We start from the raw sequence: 17,754 nt of genomic DNA, 5'->3' as shown, positions 1-17,754 counted from the left end.
GCAGTGTCACTGGAACCCATGTTTGCTTGTCTGTATATTCTGTGCTAGGAAAACGCCATCTTTTCAGCTTGAGCAGCTCAACAAGAAAGTGTGATTGAATGAGAGATTCCAGGGTCTCCCTGTGCCGGACAGGGGATCTAGACCAAGCTGCTTTGATCACTGTTTATATCAGCGCCTCAGCAAATAAGGAGAATACCGATGGCCAGCACCTATGCATGGGATGGTTTTGAGAATTGAATGAAATTTTCAGTGAGCCATAAAACGTTGTGCAAATATTACTAGCAGGATGGGGGTTGGGGCTTTTGTGTCTTGTAGTTTGTTTGCTTGAGACAAAGTCTTGTCCTGTCATCCAGGCTGGAGTGCAGTGGCTCCATCATAGCTCGGTACAGCCTTGAACTCCCGATCTCAAGTGATCCTCCCACTTCAGCCTCCCAAGTGGCTGGGACTACAGATGCATACCACCATACCTGGCTAATTTTTTAAATTTGTTTGGAGGTGGGGGGGGGTCTCACTGTGTTTCCCAGTCTAGTATTGAACTTCTGACCTCGGCCTTGGCTTTATTGTTGTCAGTGGTGTAAAGAAATGAGAAATGTGTAAACTGCATATAAGTTAAAACTCTTACAGGTCTGTAGAGTGGAATAGAAGATTAACTCTAGACCAGGCCTGGTGGCTCACACCTGTAATCCTAGTACTCTGGGAGGCCAGGGCAGGTGGATTGCTTGAGCTCAGGAGTCAAGAGGGAGAGTGAGTCTGAGCAAGAGTGAGATCCTATCTCTAGGAAAAGTAGAAAAACTATCTATAGTCCCAGCTATTTGGGAGGCTGAGGCAAGAAGACTGCTTGAGCCCAAAAGTTTGAGCTGTGACACCATAGCACTCAATGCAGGGCAACAGAGTAAGACACTATCTTGGGGAAAAAAAAAAAAAAAAAAACTAACTCTGCTCTGAAATGAGTCCAAATACAATTAATTCCATAAAGCCTCCTCTGACACGTATCTCATCTCACGTACCCTCTCTTCTTAATACCATGGTCCTCAGCCCAATCACATCTAATGCTCCTTATATATTTCTGTTGTAAACCAGTTCTTATTATCCTGAAGGGTAATTTATAAAGTTTATAATCTGCCCATAATTTCAAAAGTCATATAGCACTCTATTTTTTATCATGTAAGAAGAAATTCAGGGACAGGCTGTGACATGTGACTCCCCTAGCACGACTTCCCTGGTAGGCACCAGGTAGTCCCCAGATACCTGTTCCTCCACGTGTAACCATCAGAAAGGGACCAGCCACAGATGCAGCCTGATTACTGTGATTTAAATATCACACTGGCATCACTGTTAGTGATATATTTTCTAAAATAATGAATAACTCTTGGTGATGTTCCAAAGAAAAGTATTATTTTCTGTCAATTTACAAAATTGTGTTTTACTGCAAACTTCATGGAGTATTAAAACAGTGCAATAAATGTTTTTATATTTGTACATAATATAGACTCAGGCTCAGATCATTCTAAATAGGTCTTTCACTCAACTGTATGTCCAGCAAGACATTTTAGAATCACATGTGAAGAAGGATAATTTCTTTGATGCATGGGGTCAACCAGTGAGTGGCAGCGGACCTCTGCACTTGGATCCACCCACAAATGCCAGTTGCGGTGATGATCAAAAACCCAACTGGATGAGCTCCTGACTCACCAGGGGGCAGCTGGTCCCCACCCTGCCCCACACTGAGAACCACTGCTGGGCTCTCCGCATCCAGCTCACACTTCTGCCTGAGATCTGCCCCAGATCAATGGGATCTCCTTCTCCTTTGCCCTTTTTCATTCTCTGTGTCTTATAGTCCAAACACTTCAGCTTAACCAAACTTATCTTTCTCTCTTTTACCTAAATTCTTTACCCTTAGCCTAGCACACTGGGTTCTCTTTAAACTATTTTGCTTTTGACTCTTAGCCCAGGTTGATGCCTGGAGGAGTCAGCAAGACTCAATTCTAATGTTTTCCACTCCACCAAGATAAATACAAAAGACGTAAAGTCTCTATATTTTTTATGGCTAAATAGTACTCCATGGTATACATGTACCAAAGTTTATTTTTCTATTCATGGGTTGATGGACCCTTGGGTTGATTTACATTTTAACAATTGGGAAATGAGCTGAGATAGACATTCTAGTGCAAATGTCTTCATGGTAAAACAACTTTTTTTCTTCTGGGTAACAAACTAATATAGCTCGTATGGAATCCTTGAAGAGATAAAGGTAGACCTTCCATTTGATACCATGATCCCATGGCAAGGTACCACTGCCATTTTCTGAACAAGCATCCTGTCCATACTTGGGCAGATCACCAGTTACCTCCAATCGCCACACATCAGATCACCCTACTTCTCCACCCCACATATATTGCTAATTCTCATTTTGGGGGAGGTGACACCCATTCTTCTGTCACTCACTTGGCTACCACGGGAATAAACTCTCCGAACCAGATCTTGTCTCGGTGTTTGGCTTGCTGCATAGTGAGAAAAACAGACCAGTTTGATAACTGAACCAAAATGGCGCAGCTCCCTGAAACTACAGAAGGAAAGAGTGAGGAATGGGGATGGAGTGGCTGAGAACACGTGTGGAATCAGCCTCCAAGGACACAAACAAGCATGGGGCTGAGAGCACAGGAAGGAAGACTCCAAGGATCAGGAGAATAGTGAGGGTCTCCCTGCTGAGTTAGAAGAAAACAGAAAGATCATGAACAAAACAACAAAGAAAAGCAGAGGCGGTGAGAGGAAAGGCCAAGGCAGAGTCTTGGGGGGAGGGCGTCTTAGGTGAGCGAAAGAGAAGTGGGGGTCTGCAGAGAGAGAGGCCTGAGAGGGCGGGAGGGTCCTCAGCAGGCCTGAGGACGCCAACAGCAAGATCCCAACGAGACGGAGAAGTTGCTCGAGTGAAACAAGGAAGCAAGAAGGATAAAGCAGGGAGGAAGTGACAGTCTCAGAAATGAAAGAGTTCAAGCTCCAAGCAGTGGAGGAACTCTGGGCGAGGACATACTGACCGCAGTGAGCACTGCACACAGCACTGAAGAGCTGGGTTCTGTGCTGAGCCGTCCCTACCAAGTGTCTCAGTAAATCCTTCCAGCACCCCAGCGGGGAGGGTCTTACCATTATCCCATTTTATGGATGAGTAAATTATAGAACAAGGTGGATAAGCCCTTTGCTCTCATAGGCTCACAGTTTCTAAATGACAGGTCTGGAATTTAAACCTAGAACTGTCAGCTCCAGGGAACTTCATGCCAGGCTACCCAAGGTAATCGTTACTGTCACCCGGTGAGCAGCTCCATGCAGGGGAAACAGAACTGCAGAGGATGCCGAGTCTGAACTGCGTCTGAGTATAGAGTTGAGAAGGTGATCAATTTCGATGTTGGATTCTCTTGGACTTTAGCAAAGAAAGGCAGGCTGTGTATCAGAGCCTGGGCCCCGAAGGAAAGCAAGAAAGTTTTGACGAACGAGGCTACCTGGATTTCAACACCAGCAAGGCTGTGGCTCATAGTCCCAGAACAATGGTCAGAGAGGTAAGCAGAGAACAGATACGCCAGCCCCACCTTCTGTCCAGTTACGGGAAAGGAGTAAGAGACTAAGAGATGAATACACGTGGAGGATTACAAGAGAAATGGTGTCTTCAGAGAAAAGTCAGGCTCACCCAGGAGGAAAAAATATATATAAATAATGTACGACAAGATCTGTGAGTTTTTTAAAAATATAGTCTCAAAGCATAGGATGCACAGATTCAAGTGAGACAAATCTAAGACAAGATACCAAGGCTCTTTGGATGGGAATACCAACCAAAGGCCGGCTGGAGGAAGGGTAAATGACTGCAGGATTGAAGACTGCGACAGTAGGGCCCTGAGCTGGGGAAGAGTTTGGAGCAGGACGGAAACCCAGGATGCGGTGGTGTCGGTTTGCCCGGCGGCCACCAGGGGGCGCTCCCGCCTCCTCCCTCGCCGCGGGGAGGTCAAGCGCCCCGAGACTAGTTCAGAGTCTGGACCCGTCACTAGCTGTAGGGTGAGGACAAAACGCTGAATCCGCTGGTAAATGGAGGTGATGAAGTGGAGACAGTGAGAGTGGCTGTGAGGATTCGCAGTCAGCACAGTCCTGTGGAGAAGATGCCCTTGGCAGAAGCAAGACCTGAGCTGGGCCCTGCGGTGGCGTCCAGGGGCCCCGCGTGCTCGGTGACCTCTAGCAGGTGCTGAGGCTTCCCTCGCTCGGGACGCCGCTCTTGGGGATTGTGTGTCTCGCCAGCTCTCCCGCAGGGTGAAGCTGCCTCCAGTTTTCTTTTTCAGGAAGAGCCCGTGGACGGGAAGCCAAGCTGGGATCAGGCCTAGGGTGACATGTCCTTTCTCTGAGCAGACTCTCTTCCTTCTTTGCCTCTTCCCTGCAGCAGAGTGCGGGGTGTTGGGACTGAGGGGCTGGTCTGGGGAGCACAGCCACGGAACTGATTCTCACTTGAATCCGTCCTGGGAGGGCTGCGGCTCAGGCACAGTCTGCGACCACCGTGGTCTCCCTCTGCGGGGGCGCTGTGGACCCCAAGGGCAGTCGCCCCCAAAATGACCGCCCACCGGAGCTGGAGCAGGAAAGTGAGGAAAGACCCACTTCTGCTGTTTCCATTTCTGGAGCACATCTGTCCACACACAAAGCTCTCAGCTTTAGGGTGGCTGCCTCCACACGCATTGACTTGGGAACAAAATAAGACCAGGCAAAGGGCAGAAACTTTCCTTGCAGTAACGACTCACAGCAGCAGTGGGTCCTGGGCCCCTCATTACCATTTTATTGTGTTTCTCTTCTCTGCACCCTGAGGACTTTCTCTGGAATAAACATAAGACCAGTTACTTGAGAAATAAAATGTGTTTTTCATTAAAACCCCACTCTGGCCCCTTCAATCCCAACAAGGCATTTCCTGCCTGGTCTAATTGGGTTTCAAGTTATCAGTGTTACCTCCTTTCTCTACAAGGAGGCAAAAGTATAGGACGTCCTGTGTCCTACCAAGAGCCCTCCTACCACGGTTTGAAAGGAATCTTCCCTCTGGGAAGTTAGAAGGAAATGCCCATATAGGAGGGAAGGGTGTTCAGAAGTGGGAGAGAAAGCGTCCCATCCTGAGGACTCCGGATCCACTTTCTTCCTCTGACCCTCATTCAAACCATTTTCCTCCCCACTGAGTTACTCTCCCCAACCCTATCAGCCAAGGGAAGTAAGTCCTCAGGCACAGAAAGCAGAGCCTCTTCCCCTGCCAGAGTTGGAGGCATCCAGAATGTTTCCCAAGAGCAAACTTACCAGAGTTCTCCACAGAGGCAACCAAAGCACGCCTTGCAGAGGAAGCCGGCCTCCATCTGCAGCCCGTCAGGGAAGCCTAGAACCACACTTAGCACAAGCCCAACCATGGGAGCCCCTGACCGCCCAAGCAGTGGTTCTCAATTCTGACTTGGATATAAATGACGTGATATGAACCCAATATCCCTTAAAGCTCCTCAGAGGAATTCAGATGAGCCGGCTAAGTTAAGAACTGCCCTGCTGGAGCTATGCTGTCTAGACCACTTAAAGTTAAATTAGTTGAAATTAAATAAAGCTAAAAATTCAGTTCCTGAGTTGCCCTCTCTATATTCAAGGGCTTGGTAGCCACAGGTGACCAGGGCCTGCTATGTTGGAAAGTGTAGATAGACGATATTTCCATTATCACAGAAAGTGGTACTGGGCAGCGAGGTCTGAGATCATCAAAACGGCATAAAACTCCTCAGTTCTTCTGACTGTTGAAGATTGTGTTTTCCGTGTATAATTGTCTCTCCCTGTCCCTGAGCTACAGACCTCAAGGCAAGCTCCAGTGTCTACACCTCCTCTGCTGAGAAGCCTCGTTGGCTACCCAGAGCCAAAACTGAGGACAGGGCAAGGACTGTGCCTTCATCACTACCCTGTCAAAGACACCTGGAGATTCCCTGACTTGCCCCAAATCACACAGTGAAGGGCAGAGCCAGGATTTCAAACCAGGCGGATTTTCAAAACGCAAACTTGCTTACTCAGCCCAGCCACCCCATGCAGGAGGACGACTGGCCACATCAAAGCTTCCTCTGAGTCCATGCTCAGCACATTCTGACTTCTTCACTCCCATCGCCTCCAAGGTCAGCACCTGCAAAACTGTGACACAGACTTTTTGCCGTAAGCGTGCCTTGTTGTGGACCACAGGGAAGGGCCACCCTTTGTTTGGCTGGTGAGACTTGCTGGCAGGGGCCTTTCTGATTAAAAGAGGGCATGAACCTTCAGAACAACTCCCTTACAGGAATACAAAGAGAGCCACCAGCTCGTGCAGCTTTCAAGATAGGAGCTTCCAGGAGTGAGGCCGCAAGCTTGCAGTTGCTGTGGTGTCCTGTTGCTGCAAACAAATTGTTTCACATCTTTTCAGTACCTGGGAGAAAACACCTGGGCTCTGTTAGGCTGCCATTGGCTTGATTTAGCCTTAAAACTGCGTGCAAGCACAAGCTGGTCTGTATGTGCGTGGGCAGGCCCTGTGTGTGTGGTGGCGGGAGGGTCACAAAATGAGGAAGGAGGAAATGGAGCTGAGAATACCTCTACACACAATGCATGTGTACATTCCAATTATGTTCAGTTATGTCCTTGAAAGCCATCAAGAAGGGGAGAAGAAGAAATTTAAGGGGTAAGTTCAGAATAAACCCATCCTGCTCTAGAACATGAATAATAACTCACATGCTGCTGGCCTCAGACCACTGACTAAAGGACCCTGGACTTTGCCCTGTTGTCATATTTACCTTCTTACCTATACTCAGAGTCACCCCAAATCACTACTCTTCTTCCAGTTTGCCGCCCTTTGCAGACTTATGCCAGTCAGGCTGCCAGGGGGCCTGAACACAAAGCAAACAGCTTCTGACCACTGTGGGCCTGAGCTCAGGACCAATACTGGACACCCAAAATCTACCCCCTTGATACATCATCTCATGAATCATGCATGATATTTTTGTCTTCTTGTCAAAATTATAATGCAAATTACAAGTTTATAATGTGGTACCTTTTATACTAATGGTGCTGTTATCCAGTCTATGCTTTGATGATATTTATGTTATTCTCGTGGACTAATACGGCTACAACCACAATAGAAATGGCTATTTCCTTCATTCTGCAAAAAGAAGGATGCCAGCAATAACATATTTCTGATGGAGAGACACTGGCTTTACCCACTTAGGCCACAAGCCAGGGTCTTTTTCACAGCATGAATCAGAGCGTAAACCCCAAGTTCAAGGCTCCTTCTGCTCACCTGCTTCCCTTTGAGGGAGACCTGCATCCCTAGGTTAGCATACGAGGAAGCAGGACGCAGCTTTTCTTCTGACCGAGACATCCAAGGGGCCCTACAGGAACCAGAGGGAGATGATGAGGCCCCCTCTGCAATGGGGACTGTTCATCTGGCACCCCATGTCTGGGTGTGGAAATAGATACCAGGCTCTTGAAACAGGCTTTCCGTTCCCCAGCTACTCTGGGCCTCCTTCTCCTCAACTGCTGCTGCCTCAGACAGCTCCTTCCTCCTGTAAAACAGAAGACTCTGCCACCTGCTGTGATGCATGGAAATAGGAGATCCCCACTGCCACTTCCCACCCAGTGGGGTGCACAGTGTGCTGTGTGCCTTGTGTGTGCAACTGGCCAAATCTGGAGATTGTCCTCGGTGTCTTACCTATGGGAAGGGGCCAACTCAGGCCAGAACTACCTGACGCTTTGGCTTAGTTTACCAGGGGCTGATGCCTGATGATAATGCCAGTTGCCCAGAGGACAGGCACATCACACACAGATGAGCTGATCTGATTTTTAACAAGTGGCCTGATGAGTTCACTTGTTTTAACAACCCAATCAGATTGACTAGGTGGCAATGCATCGATTTCATGGCACTGCCTGAATCAATCTGAACAAAACCATGTAGTGCCACGTATAAGCACAGCTGAATTCACACAAGTGGGATGAAATCTTTCCTTTCAGTTCTTGAGGAATAGAATATAAAAGTACTTAGGTGGTGTCTCTCTCTCTCTCTCTCTCTGTGAGGCCAAACCAACCCTCGCTGCACTTCTGTCCCAACCCCTAACTCCCAAACAGAACTCCGCTTCTTCTCCTGGCTTCAGGCGCACACACTCTTTCTTTGCACGCACTGAGCTCCAGGCAGGACATTTATAATCACAGTAGGTAAGGACAGGACAGAAAAAGCGTGTGTGTGAACTGTCCAAAAGTTTCTTTCCATGGGATGACGAAAGCCCTGACCTCTGACCCAGGCATCAAAGACACATTGATTATGTTCTGAAGGAAAATTGATCCAGCAGGATGTATGCAGAATGAAGATTCTAGAAGACTTTTGGCTGACACTATTTGACTAGCACCTTACTCCTCAGCCCTCTTAGCCATCATACTCCTTTCTCATTAGACAGAAGAATGATCCGAGGGGAGCCGTGGGGTTACTGGGGCCTTTCCCTGGACTGTGCCTGGTGGTAACATCCAATTCTCCGTTTCATTTCTCCTCGGTACTCCATGGATGTTCCTCACATCCAAAGGCCAGCTGCTTATGGGATTCCTGTAACTGGAGCTGAGCAGGGTATTTCTAATGACCGTTCTTTGTTGTTAGCTGTGGCCTCCCTACATCTCTGTTTTCTCATCTGTAAAATGAGACGGTTGAATTGAATCATCTCCAAGATCTCTTTCAGCTCTTGCCTCGTACCCCTTTAATAATATTAATATATCAGGCGAGCATTTGCACAGCTCATTTACATCTTGTGGAGCAATTTTATATCTAAAATCTGTGTTGTTCCTGCTCTGTTGTTCTAGGAAAACAGATCCTTTGATTTCTTCAGACATATTGCCTTGATGGATCAGAACGGTTACTCAAGGGTCTAACCGACTTAATGTGGAAGATGTTACGTTGCTATGGCTGCCGTCCCACCCACCCCTGGACTCTCAGCCACATCTGGATTCCTTAGGCACAATGATGCCTTGTTTACGTGAGAGTAACACCACCTGTCAGGGTTCCGTGTGGCGAGGACCGTGGCCTGAAGCAATGAGCTTTAACCACCTTGTGTTTCAAGACAGAACTTTTCTTCCTTATGGTTCAGCTTTGGCCAAGACCTTAAAATACAGCCAAGGCATTTAAAAAAGAGCCGGGAGGAAAACCCTTGGAAGGTTTCTGTACTTTGTATTTTTTTTAAAAATTCTTTTTTTAAGATATACTTTTTACTATTATTAAAATCTCCCCCAAGCACACAGAACCTAGAGTATCCCTATTAAATTATATAGAGCGAGTCCAGCCCCTGACTGTCAGTGGGGCCCATCAGTCCTAATTTATCGCCCCAGGAAACACAGTACAATTATGGTAATAAATAATAATAGGATTCAGTACATGACAACATGAATGATGGAGCCTCTCAGAATTCATTTACATTGCTTTGTGTTGCAATCATCATGCCTCTAATGTAATGCCAAGCAAATGAGCCCCTTTGAATATTGTGCAATCTATTGCAAGTCAACTGGCACAAAACTCACTCAATAAATCATGTTCAAACACATGCCTGTAATGACAGGTAAATCAACAATGAAGTAATTGCATTTAATGTATTGAAATACTGGACAAAAAAACAGTGACCTCAAAGTGACTTTTTGTAAAAGGTATGATATTAGTTGCTGTGGAGAGTGAGGCCCTGCCCAGGGGGCGCCTTGCTCAGACGCACATGCCAGAACTGACAAGGTTGCTCTCAGCTGGCCCTGACTGACCACGTTCCCTCCGCGGTAGTCATGAGATCCAGGTGCCAGAGGCTTCCACATACCCTACCCTTCAGGTAACAGTCACAGATGAGGGTGGAAATCAGCCTGGTGCTCAGCAACCTCTCCTGTGCCTGAGCTGTCACCCAGCTCCAAGTTTTGAGGCCAACTCTGAAGGCCGCTTGGCAGGGAGCAGAGCGAACCTGCATCAGAAGTCAGTAGGGCTATGTTCCTGCCCCAGCTCCAGCGTTACCTAAATCACTGTATGACGCCGGCCATGCCATGCTACTGCTCAGGCCTTTGTCTATGAAATGAAATGGCTGGACTTTGATGACTAAAATTCATTGCAGTGCTAACACTCGATGAAGCTCTGATTCTAATTTGAGGCCTTCACTTTTAAGCAGGCGGAAAGTGCTCCCCCCACTCTTCCGTGTGGAAGGCACTGGTTTGAACTTCATCGTTTCTGTTGGCCGGGCCAAGTGTATGTGCTTCTAATTTCTGTGCATCTTGGGCCTGCCCCTTTCTGGGCAAGCAGACAAGTCTGAAAATAGGGCCCCAGGGGCCTAGTGGATGGATAACAGACAACATTGAGATGACAGGCTTCCCCACACTCCCTGTTGCATCCATGCCAGCCCCCCTCCTCCCAGGGACAATGTCAAGGAGAGATGAAGCAGAGCCTCTACGGAGCCAAAGGCCACTTGAGGAACGTTCTTGCTCTCGTGAAAAGCTCATTCTTGGCTGAAGGGTTCCGCAGCCCTTCCCACGCGCCTACCTCCCTCTTTCTGCCCGACCGCCAGTCCCTGACTGTTGTCAAAGTGGATCTCATGGGCCCCATAATGTTGGAGATGGGGAAAAGTGGGAAGGATGGACAGAGAGATCACCACATTTAGAGTTAGGAGATCTGGCATTGGGTCCTGGCTGGAGGGCGCGTTGGACGCATGACTTTGTGCCTGTTCCCTGACGTCTCGGAGCCTCTAATTGCTTCATCTGCAAAGTGATAACACTAATACGTGCGTCTCCAGTGAGGCTGGTGTGAGCAAAGTGTGACAAATGCGAACAGGCTTTGCTGGTTTACAGCGTGATGCAAAAATCTCATTTGGATGATTATTTGGAAGAAAAGAAGACTTGGCGACTGGGGTACTGTGTTCTGCACTCAAAAGGGCTTCTTACCAGGAGAGAAAATCTCTCGTTTATTTGCCTGAGTGCTGTCATTGGTGGACTCTCCTCAGGAGAGCGAGGGGGACCTAGGGGGTTGTTCACATTGTTCACATACCACCAGCGTCAAGAAGAACGTTGTGAGGCATCCACAGAGCGGGGGATTAAGGGTCGTGTTCTCTCTTATTTTTTTTTAATAAGAAATTACAATGAGACACTGAATTTCAAGGTATTTTTCAAAAACACATTTGGCACTAAGGTGTCCTAAACATATGAACACAGCCTCCTGCTTCGTGAGCATTTTGTGCTGAAATGTGGCTGCTTAGAGGGAAATAGCTTCCTGAGCAACGGCCCTCACTGGAAGGACGGTGGTTGGAAAGCCTTTAAGCCCACGAAGATGCTTTCTGAGGCCAAACTGGGCCAAGACTCCCAGGCAACAGCGATCCAGAAAAAGACGGCTCACTTCAAAGCAGGACGGGGTCTGGGAAACACCAGAAGCATTTCTACATTACCGAGACCTGGGGAGTCACGGCTAGCACGGCCATCCAGAGCCCTGGAGTTAAAGCTAACAACTTTCCATGCTTATTATCGGTCATCCACGGGCCCTGTCCAGCCTCTCTGGATGTCTTTCTGTCCCAGAACTGTGAAGCCTGCTCGGCAATGGCCTGTGCTCCCTCTTCTCAGACCAGGCTGCTGCTCTCTGGATGACGCCCTGATCAGCAAGGCCACGGCAGGCAGAACAAAGGCCCCTTTAAGGGGGCTGGTGGGAAGGAAGGCAAAACTGGGGGCCCTGGAAGAGGAGAGGAGAAAAAAGCACAGAAAAACTCTAATTTTAGAAAATCATTACCAGTTGCAGGATGTGGAAAGTGTTCCCTAAAGACAGGGGCATCAGGTAGGGTGCGATCCAGCTGCAGTTTCTCCATCTGGGCCCTGAAGGAGCCCTGACGGGAAGGAATGGCTGTTTGGATAGTGTTTCTTTCCCAATATTGTGCTAGAAGGAGGTTGTTCCCGGAAGACAGATCTTTGGAGGCAACTTGGTAGCTACCTACCTCCCACTCTCCCACCCCTCCCAGGACTCAAAGGTCCCTTCAGGGAAAAAGCCAATGACAAGAGTCTGGGGCTAAGGGAGAAGGAGATTCTTCCCAGAATCTCTGGGAAGAGAGAGAGAGAAGAATTTCTCTCATAAGCCCCTTTCCACTCAACACTAGGTTAACCTGAGTGACTAGTCAGTGTGAGTGGTTTAATAGATAGCCACAAATTCTCACAATTCAAAAACCCGGCCATCTCCCCAGCTCGGCATGGGGGATGCCCTTTGCCCTCATTTCCAGCCCCCCCTCCCTCCTGCCCCAGCTCTCTCCCACTTCATCATCGAATTCCACTCAGGAACTCAGGGGCAGGAAATAAACTCCTGTCTCTTGTCATTTTATGAGGCCGTTCCCAAGAGCCGGTGAGCTGCAGCCTGGCTGGGACGTGGTGTTGGCTCAGGCAGCTTGATTAATGACAGAGGTCAGTGGCCTCTCACACTGAATCCTCGAGGCGCACGCTCGGCCCAGCTAGAAACAGAGTAGAGAGGACGAGACACCAGAGACCCCGATGAACGTAAGAATCAGAGACAAATCAGCCTGGTCCCCAACAGGCAAGGCGACCACCAGCATTCCCCATCTGTCCACCTTTCATTTTATTTTGTTTTAACTTAATTTAATCCAATGTATTTATTTACTTATCTCTTGCAGTCAAATGATTTTTTGAGACAGGGTCTCATTCTGTCACCCAGACTGCAGCCTCCGGCACAATCACGGGATGTTGCAGCCTCATACTCCTGGGCTCCAGTGATCTTCCTGCTTCAGCAGCTGAAGGGGTTACAGGGGTCCACCACACCAGGCCTGTCTTCCTTTTAAAGAGTAAATATTTGGTATCAACTCTTTAAAAGGACCCCTCTTCTCAGAGAATATCTGTATCAAACATGGGACAGAAATTGCCTGAAACCTGCCCCATGTTGTTACTGGACCGCTGGAGCCCCTCTGTAAGAAGGAATTATAATCTATGATCAGCTAGACGACCTGAGCCTCTGGCGGGTAACTGAGGAAGCTCAGTCTCCGGGAAAGGCACCTATAAGTTTTAGTGGGAGTTTTCCACAGACAGAGCATTTGACTTTTATGTTGTCTATAAATACCCCTTTGACTCTGCTTACAGGAAGCAACCACACATTCTACTGAAACGACCCAGATTCTATTTCCTATTCATTAGCCACTGTCAAGAATTCCAGCCATGTGCCAATGGGACAGAGATGGACAATGGGATGAACTGGGGCAGTGGAGTGAGGCTGCCGCGTGGACTTGGGTCCAGAATCCTACATGTAACCATTTAGGAGATTATTTCCTATTCTCTAAGTCATCTTTAAACTTTGGCCCCAAATTTCAAATCTAGGGATTCTGAGCTATCCATGATGAATTATCCTCATACTTCACTGGGACACATTTTCTGAGCTATTTTCTGGTTAGGACAATCTTTGAAAACAACAATCCATCAGGATTTGAAAGATTAAGGTCCACTTCCTGAGTGGGCAGAGCTCGGCTCCCCTCACATTTCTTCCAGACTCAAACCGAAAGCATCTAACTTTCAAACTCAGAAATAATCAAGTAGGCACGGGGACCTTCTGGATCCTTGAGTCCACATCATCGCTTCGCGTGTGAAACAATGAAGGGGTAGTAGAGAGATCCAGGTTGACTTAGAGAGGTGTGAATAGGTATGAGAGAACTAACGTCAGACCCAGGGCTCCGCAGACTAGCGTTCATTCAAAAATAAAACATTTTTCCTGGTGGTTGGCAAACACAAACTTCTAGACCAAGATGAGCAAAAACACACAGCTTGTTAACTAGTCAAGAAATGGTGAAGCTGAATACTGGGAAATAACACCCCAAAGGTGTCCTACGGAACAAGCAGGCCTTTCATCAATGCTGCGCCCAAAAGGGTTTTCAACGAACAAGAGAGAATATCACTGTAAACAAACCTGTTTAACTTAGCACAGCTCAACATTCTCTAAAGTGTGTTAATCCAGAAATCTCAGACAGATCTCTTTCCCGTTCTCCCTTCTCTCCCCGTCTCCCCTCCACTGCTTTGTACAACATTTATTAACGTACAACAGAACTCTGAAAAGTGCAGTAAAGAGAGAGAGATGGGCCAGAATAAAGAGGATTAAACTCTGGTCACAGACTCGTATCTGACACTCTTTTATCCCAGCTTGAGGAGAGGGAACAAGGCCTTAGAACATAATATTCTCCAGTAGATGAAGGTCAGTGGCCTGGGGAGGCCCTATTTTGAGGTTGGTCATTATTAACAAAGCCATTCTCTTGTTAAACTTCACTTACTAAATATGCCTCCTGTCTACTCAAATGATTTGGTTTTTTAAAAATGTGTCCCTTTTCATGATAAAGTCAACAAAACTTCCATCTCTCCCATTAAAGCTTCTCCCTCCACCGCTACTTCCCGACTCTGAAATAATCCGTCTGTGCACCCCACAGGGGAGACGTCACCTGGCTTTATATGGAGTTCAAAGAAAGCCTCTTCTTTTAAATTACATAAATCTCTGGAACTTTCTGTTTTGTTTTATCTATAATTATAAACTTAATTATAATTTAATTATAATTATTCCCTTCTTCTTCATCCCCCCCACCTTTTTTTTCTTTTCCAGGCCCCACTCTGTGCTGCAGCCCAGCAGCCTGGCCAAGTGTCTGGGTCCCCACCAGCAAGTGGTCTGTGCTCTTTTAAGAAATACGCACACATGTTCTGCCTCTTATTTCCTGAGTGGTCCCAACACCTGGAGTGATCAGAGTCCAACAAAGCGAGGCCAGGAAATTGAGTTCTTCTTGACTCTTGGCTGGGACATTTAAATATTGGAAGATGAATGTGCTTTGCAACTAAAGGCCCTGCCAAGAAATTCACGAGACGTGGTGCTGCGGAGGAGAAGAGGAAAGGAACCTCACTGATCCCTCCGACAAGGAGCTGGGCAGTTTGTGATTTCATCTCAATTTTTTCCTTATCTACTACGAAGCAAAAGATAACTAAAAATCACTCTCCCTCCTACATACACATACAAACACACACACGTGTGCGCGTTCATATGTGCAAAAATATTTTTCAAAAGGGGTGGGGAGAGGAACTTGGAAGCATTTTCTAAGGCAAAAGGCTGTTGATTACTGCCAAAGTGCTGATTTTTTTTTTTCTGCCTCTGGCAACTGTACGAGAATTGGAGACTTCAGCAAAGAAGAAATCCATTCACCTGTCATCGCATAAAACCCCTGTGTTCCACAGAGGAAATGGCAGAATTTCACCCTTAACTGGATTTGTGGATTCTTATTGGGGCCGTGAGAGGCGTCGAAGCGTCCTGCGTTCTATGACGTTCCCTGACCTCCCTCTGCCATGTGAAGGAAGGGCCGGGCCTCCAGAGAGGCCTCATGTCAGGGGGAGACAAAGGTGAAGGGACAGAAGGACGGAGGTAGGACCAGCCCGAGTTCCCAGCCCAGGCCAAAGGGAATGATTCCAACCTGTATGACCCCAGAGTGTTGGATTAAAACTTCTTTAAACAACTAGAGCACTGGGGATACTTCTCCCCCCTGGAGTATATCACATGTCTTATTTAATTGACTTTTGTTTTTTAATTATACCTGTTTGAACAATTGCTTGTTTTTGAGGTTAGCACGTTCTGTGTATGGTCATTTTGCTAAACACATTACTCATTTCTTCTTCACCTTTCCCGCATGGATTTTTCCACCCACCACCTGCTTTGCTGGATTTGGCCCCATCCACAGAGGCAGGGTGAAAACGGCAGGCGAGAACCACAGGTCATCCATTGCAACCAGCCATCCCGTCTCATCAGGTCAGCTGCTCATCCTGACCTGTGATGTCTCCACGTCTTCTTTCAAATCCCCTTCTTCCCTTGTTTTCCATTTTAGTATGAAAGTCAAGGTGTGGTGACTGCTGTGTCCCTAAGAATCTTTGTATCGAATTCTCTTAAATTTCAAAGTGCTGAGGTCAAGATCGGAAAACTTGAAACCGGAGGAAAGGAGGTTGCTAGGAGGCTGGGACTGTTTATTGTGCTCTCAGCCTTAATTAGGTGTAAGTAACATCTTGTTGATGTTCCGCCACATATGCTAAAGCTGTAGGAGCAATTTTACTGAGTCTGACAGCTTAAATCAGAAACAAGAGAGTCAACATGTCAGTGATGGGGCCGGACATGATGGATATATTAAGAAGAGTCTGGAAAATTCTGGACTTCATTATACCGACTCTCCTTCTCAGAAGTTTCTGTCAAAAGAATCCCGGCCTTATTGGAAAAGCTCCTCTGGGATCTGATTACACCCAATTACAGGGCCTCCCACAGCCACCTGGACGCAAGAGGCTTTCTGCAATGGATTCATCGGAGGAACAATTGAGGGAAGATGAGAACAAGGAAATTGCTGATTTGGGTATAATTTCTACAAATAGATCTATTGAGATTTAAAAGGTGCAATGACTTGACATTTTTGGTAAGTTAAAAACTGCTTGAAAATTGGTTTTCAGGTTGTTTCTTTTTCCATCCTGGCCCCAGGCTGTTTTCAAAATGAAAAGAATGGGATCAAGTCTTGAAGAGTGAGGTGGAGCTGAAGGCAGTTATAAAATTTTAAGGGGGACCAAGAGGAAAGTGATCCTCTTTCAAAAGTGTTAGAGGCACACTTGACTTAGGATGGCAAGTTTCTCAGAGGGAAAAAATGAGGACAAATAAAAGGAACTTTTGCTAAGGAGCTGGCATGTTAGCAGGTTGGCCTGAACCTGGCTCTTCCTTGCCCAGTCCCCAGGGAGCTGCCCTCTGGAAGGCACCTGCTGCCAAGACCCCAAGTACTGGCACACCCTGATGCCATGGGCTTGTCATCTTACGGCAGGAGAATGTTGGCTACCCAGGCCAAGAGAGAGAAGGGTGTAGCAATGAGGGGCCGACCTGGCCATGCTGTTACGGGACTGTGTACCTGGTGATCATGAAATAACAAGGCTGAGCTCAGACGTACGGCTGATCTATTTTTGTGACGTTCATTTCTAAAACTACGCACCACATCAAGAGTGCCTTTAGAAGAAGAATACCTTAGAAGAATAGAAGAATACAGAAGGTATTCTGTACAGAAGAATACCTTAGTCCCTCCCTCATTTCTTTTGAAAATAAGAGCTGTCAATCCACAGTAAGTCCCTACAGGGCTGAGCTACCAGACTTTAGCCTCAGAATTGCTGCAGGAGGCTGGTGTCCACATAGCGCAGGGAGGGGACGATTCCCAAGGAAGAAGAACCTCCATGGGTTTTAGGAGACACGTCATCAGCCTTATGAGGGGACCATCTAGGCCACCATTTCAGCTGCTGGCCCATCTGAATTTCCTGTGATGTTAACCAGAGGCATTGTGGCCTGGCAGTGTTGACATAGCTTCAAAAGTTTAAACAAACGTTGCCTGGGTTCTGAAGCAGCGGACAAATGCCAAGGAAATGGCTTGGAAACAATGGTGGGAAGGGAACAGCACCCAGGTGGCACCTAGGAAAGAAGAAGCATGCCTTTCAATTTTCTTTTGCTCCCTGTCCTCCATAAGGAAAAAAAAAAAAAAAGCCGAAAGCTCCCCACTCTCCACCCCTGGACAGGCCGGGGTCTTGTTTCTTCTCTTTGCCTCAAGGCTGTGAGCTCTGATTGTTTCGCTCTCTGTCTCGTGCTGGATTGGTTTAAAGACTTCTTTCCCCAAACAATTTGGAGGCAATGAATCATCAGCCCTAGTGACTAAGCTGCACTTGTATCAACCCAGCAGGTGTGAAACAAACTTCCTCTAC

The 17,754-nt window shown here is 47.2% G+C and overlaps 1 protein-coding gene across 1 annotated transcript in view; it reads left to right on the top strand.

Moving 5' to 3' along the window:
- The window catches only part of KCNU1 (potassium calcium-activated channel subfamily U member 1), a 319,066-nt gene extending 308,414 nt beyond the window's left edge, over window positions 1–10,652 (top strand). Inside the window, 2 exon segments of the mRNA XM_023517014.1 lie at window positions 3,419–3,548; window positions 10,410–10,652. Of these exon segments, the coding sequence (XP_023372782.1) occupies window positions 3,419–3,548; window positions 10,410–10,652 (373 nt within the window).
- Window positions 10,653–17,754: the final 7,102 nt, after the last annotated feature.

The sequence above is a fragment of the Otolemur garnettii genome, unplaced genomic scaffold (assembly GCF_000181295.1).
Source record: "Otolemur garnettii isolate 467f Iridium unplaced genomic scaffold, OtoGar3 scaffold00102, whole genome shotgun sequence".
Taxonomy (NCBI): Eukaryota; Metazoa; Chordata; class Mammalia; order Primates; family Galagidae; genus Otolemur; species Otolemur garnettii.
Note: the sequence above shows the minus strand (reverse complement) of the source record. Positions and strands in the feature narration are given on the sequence as shown.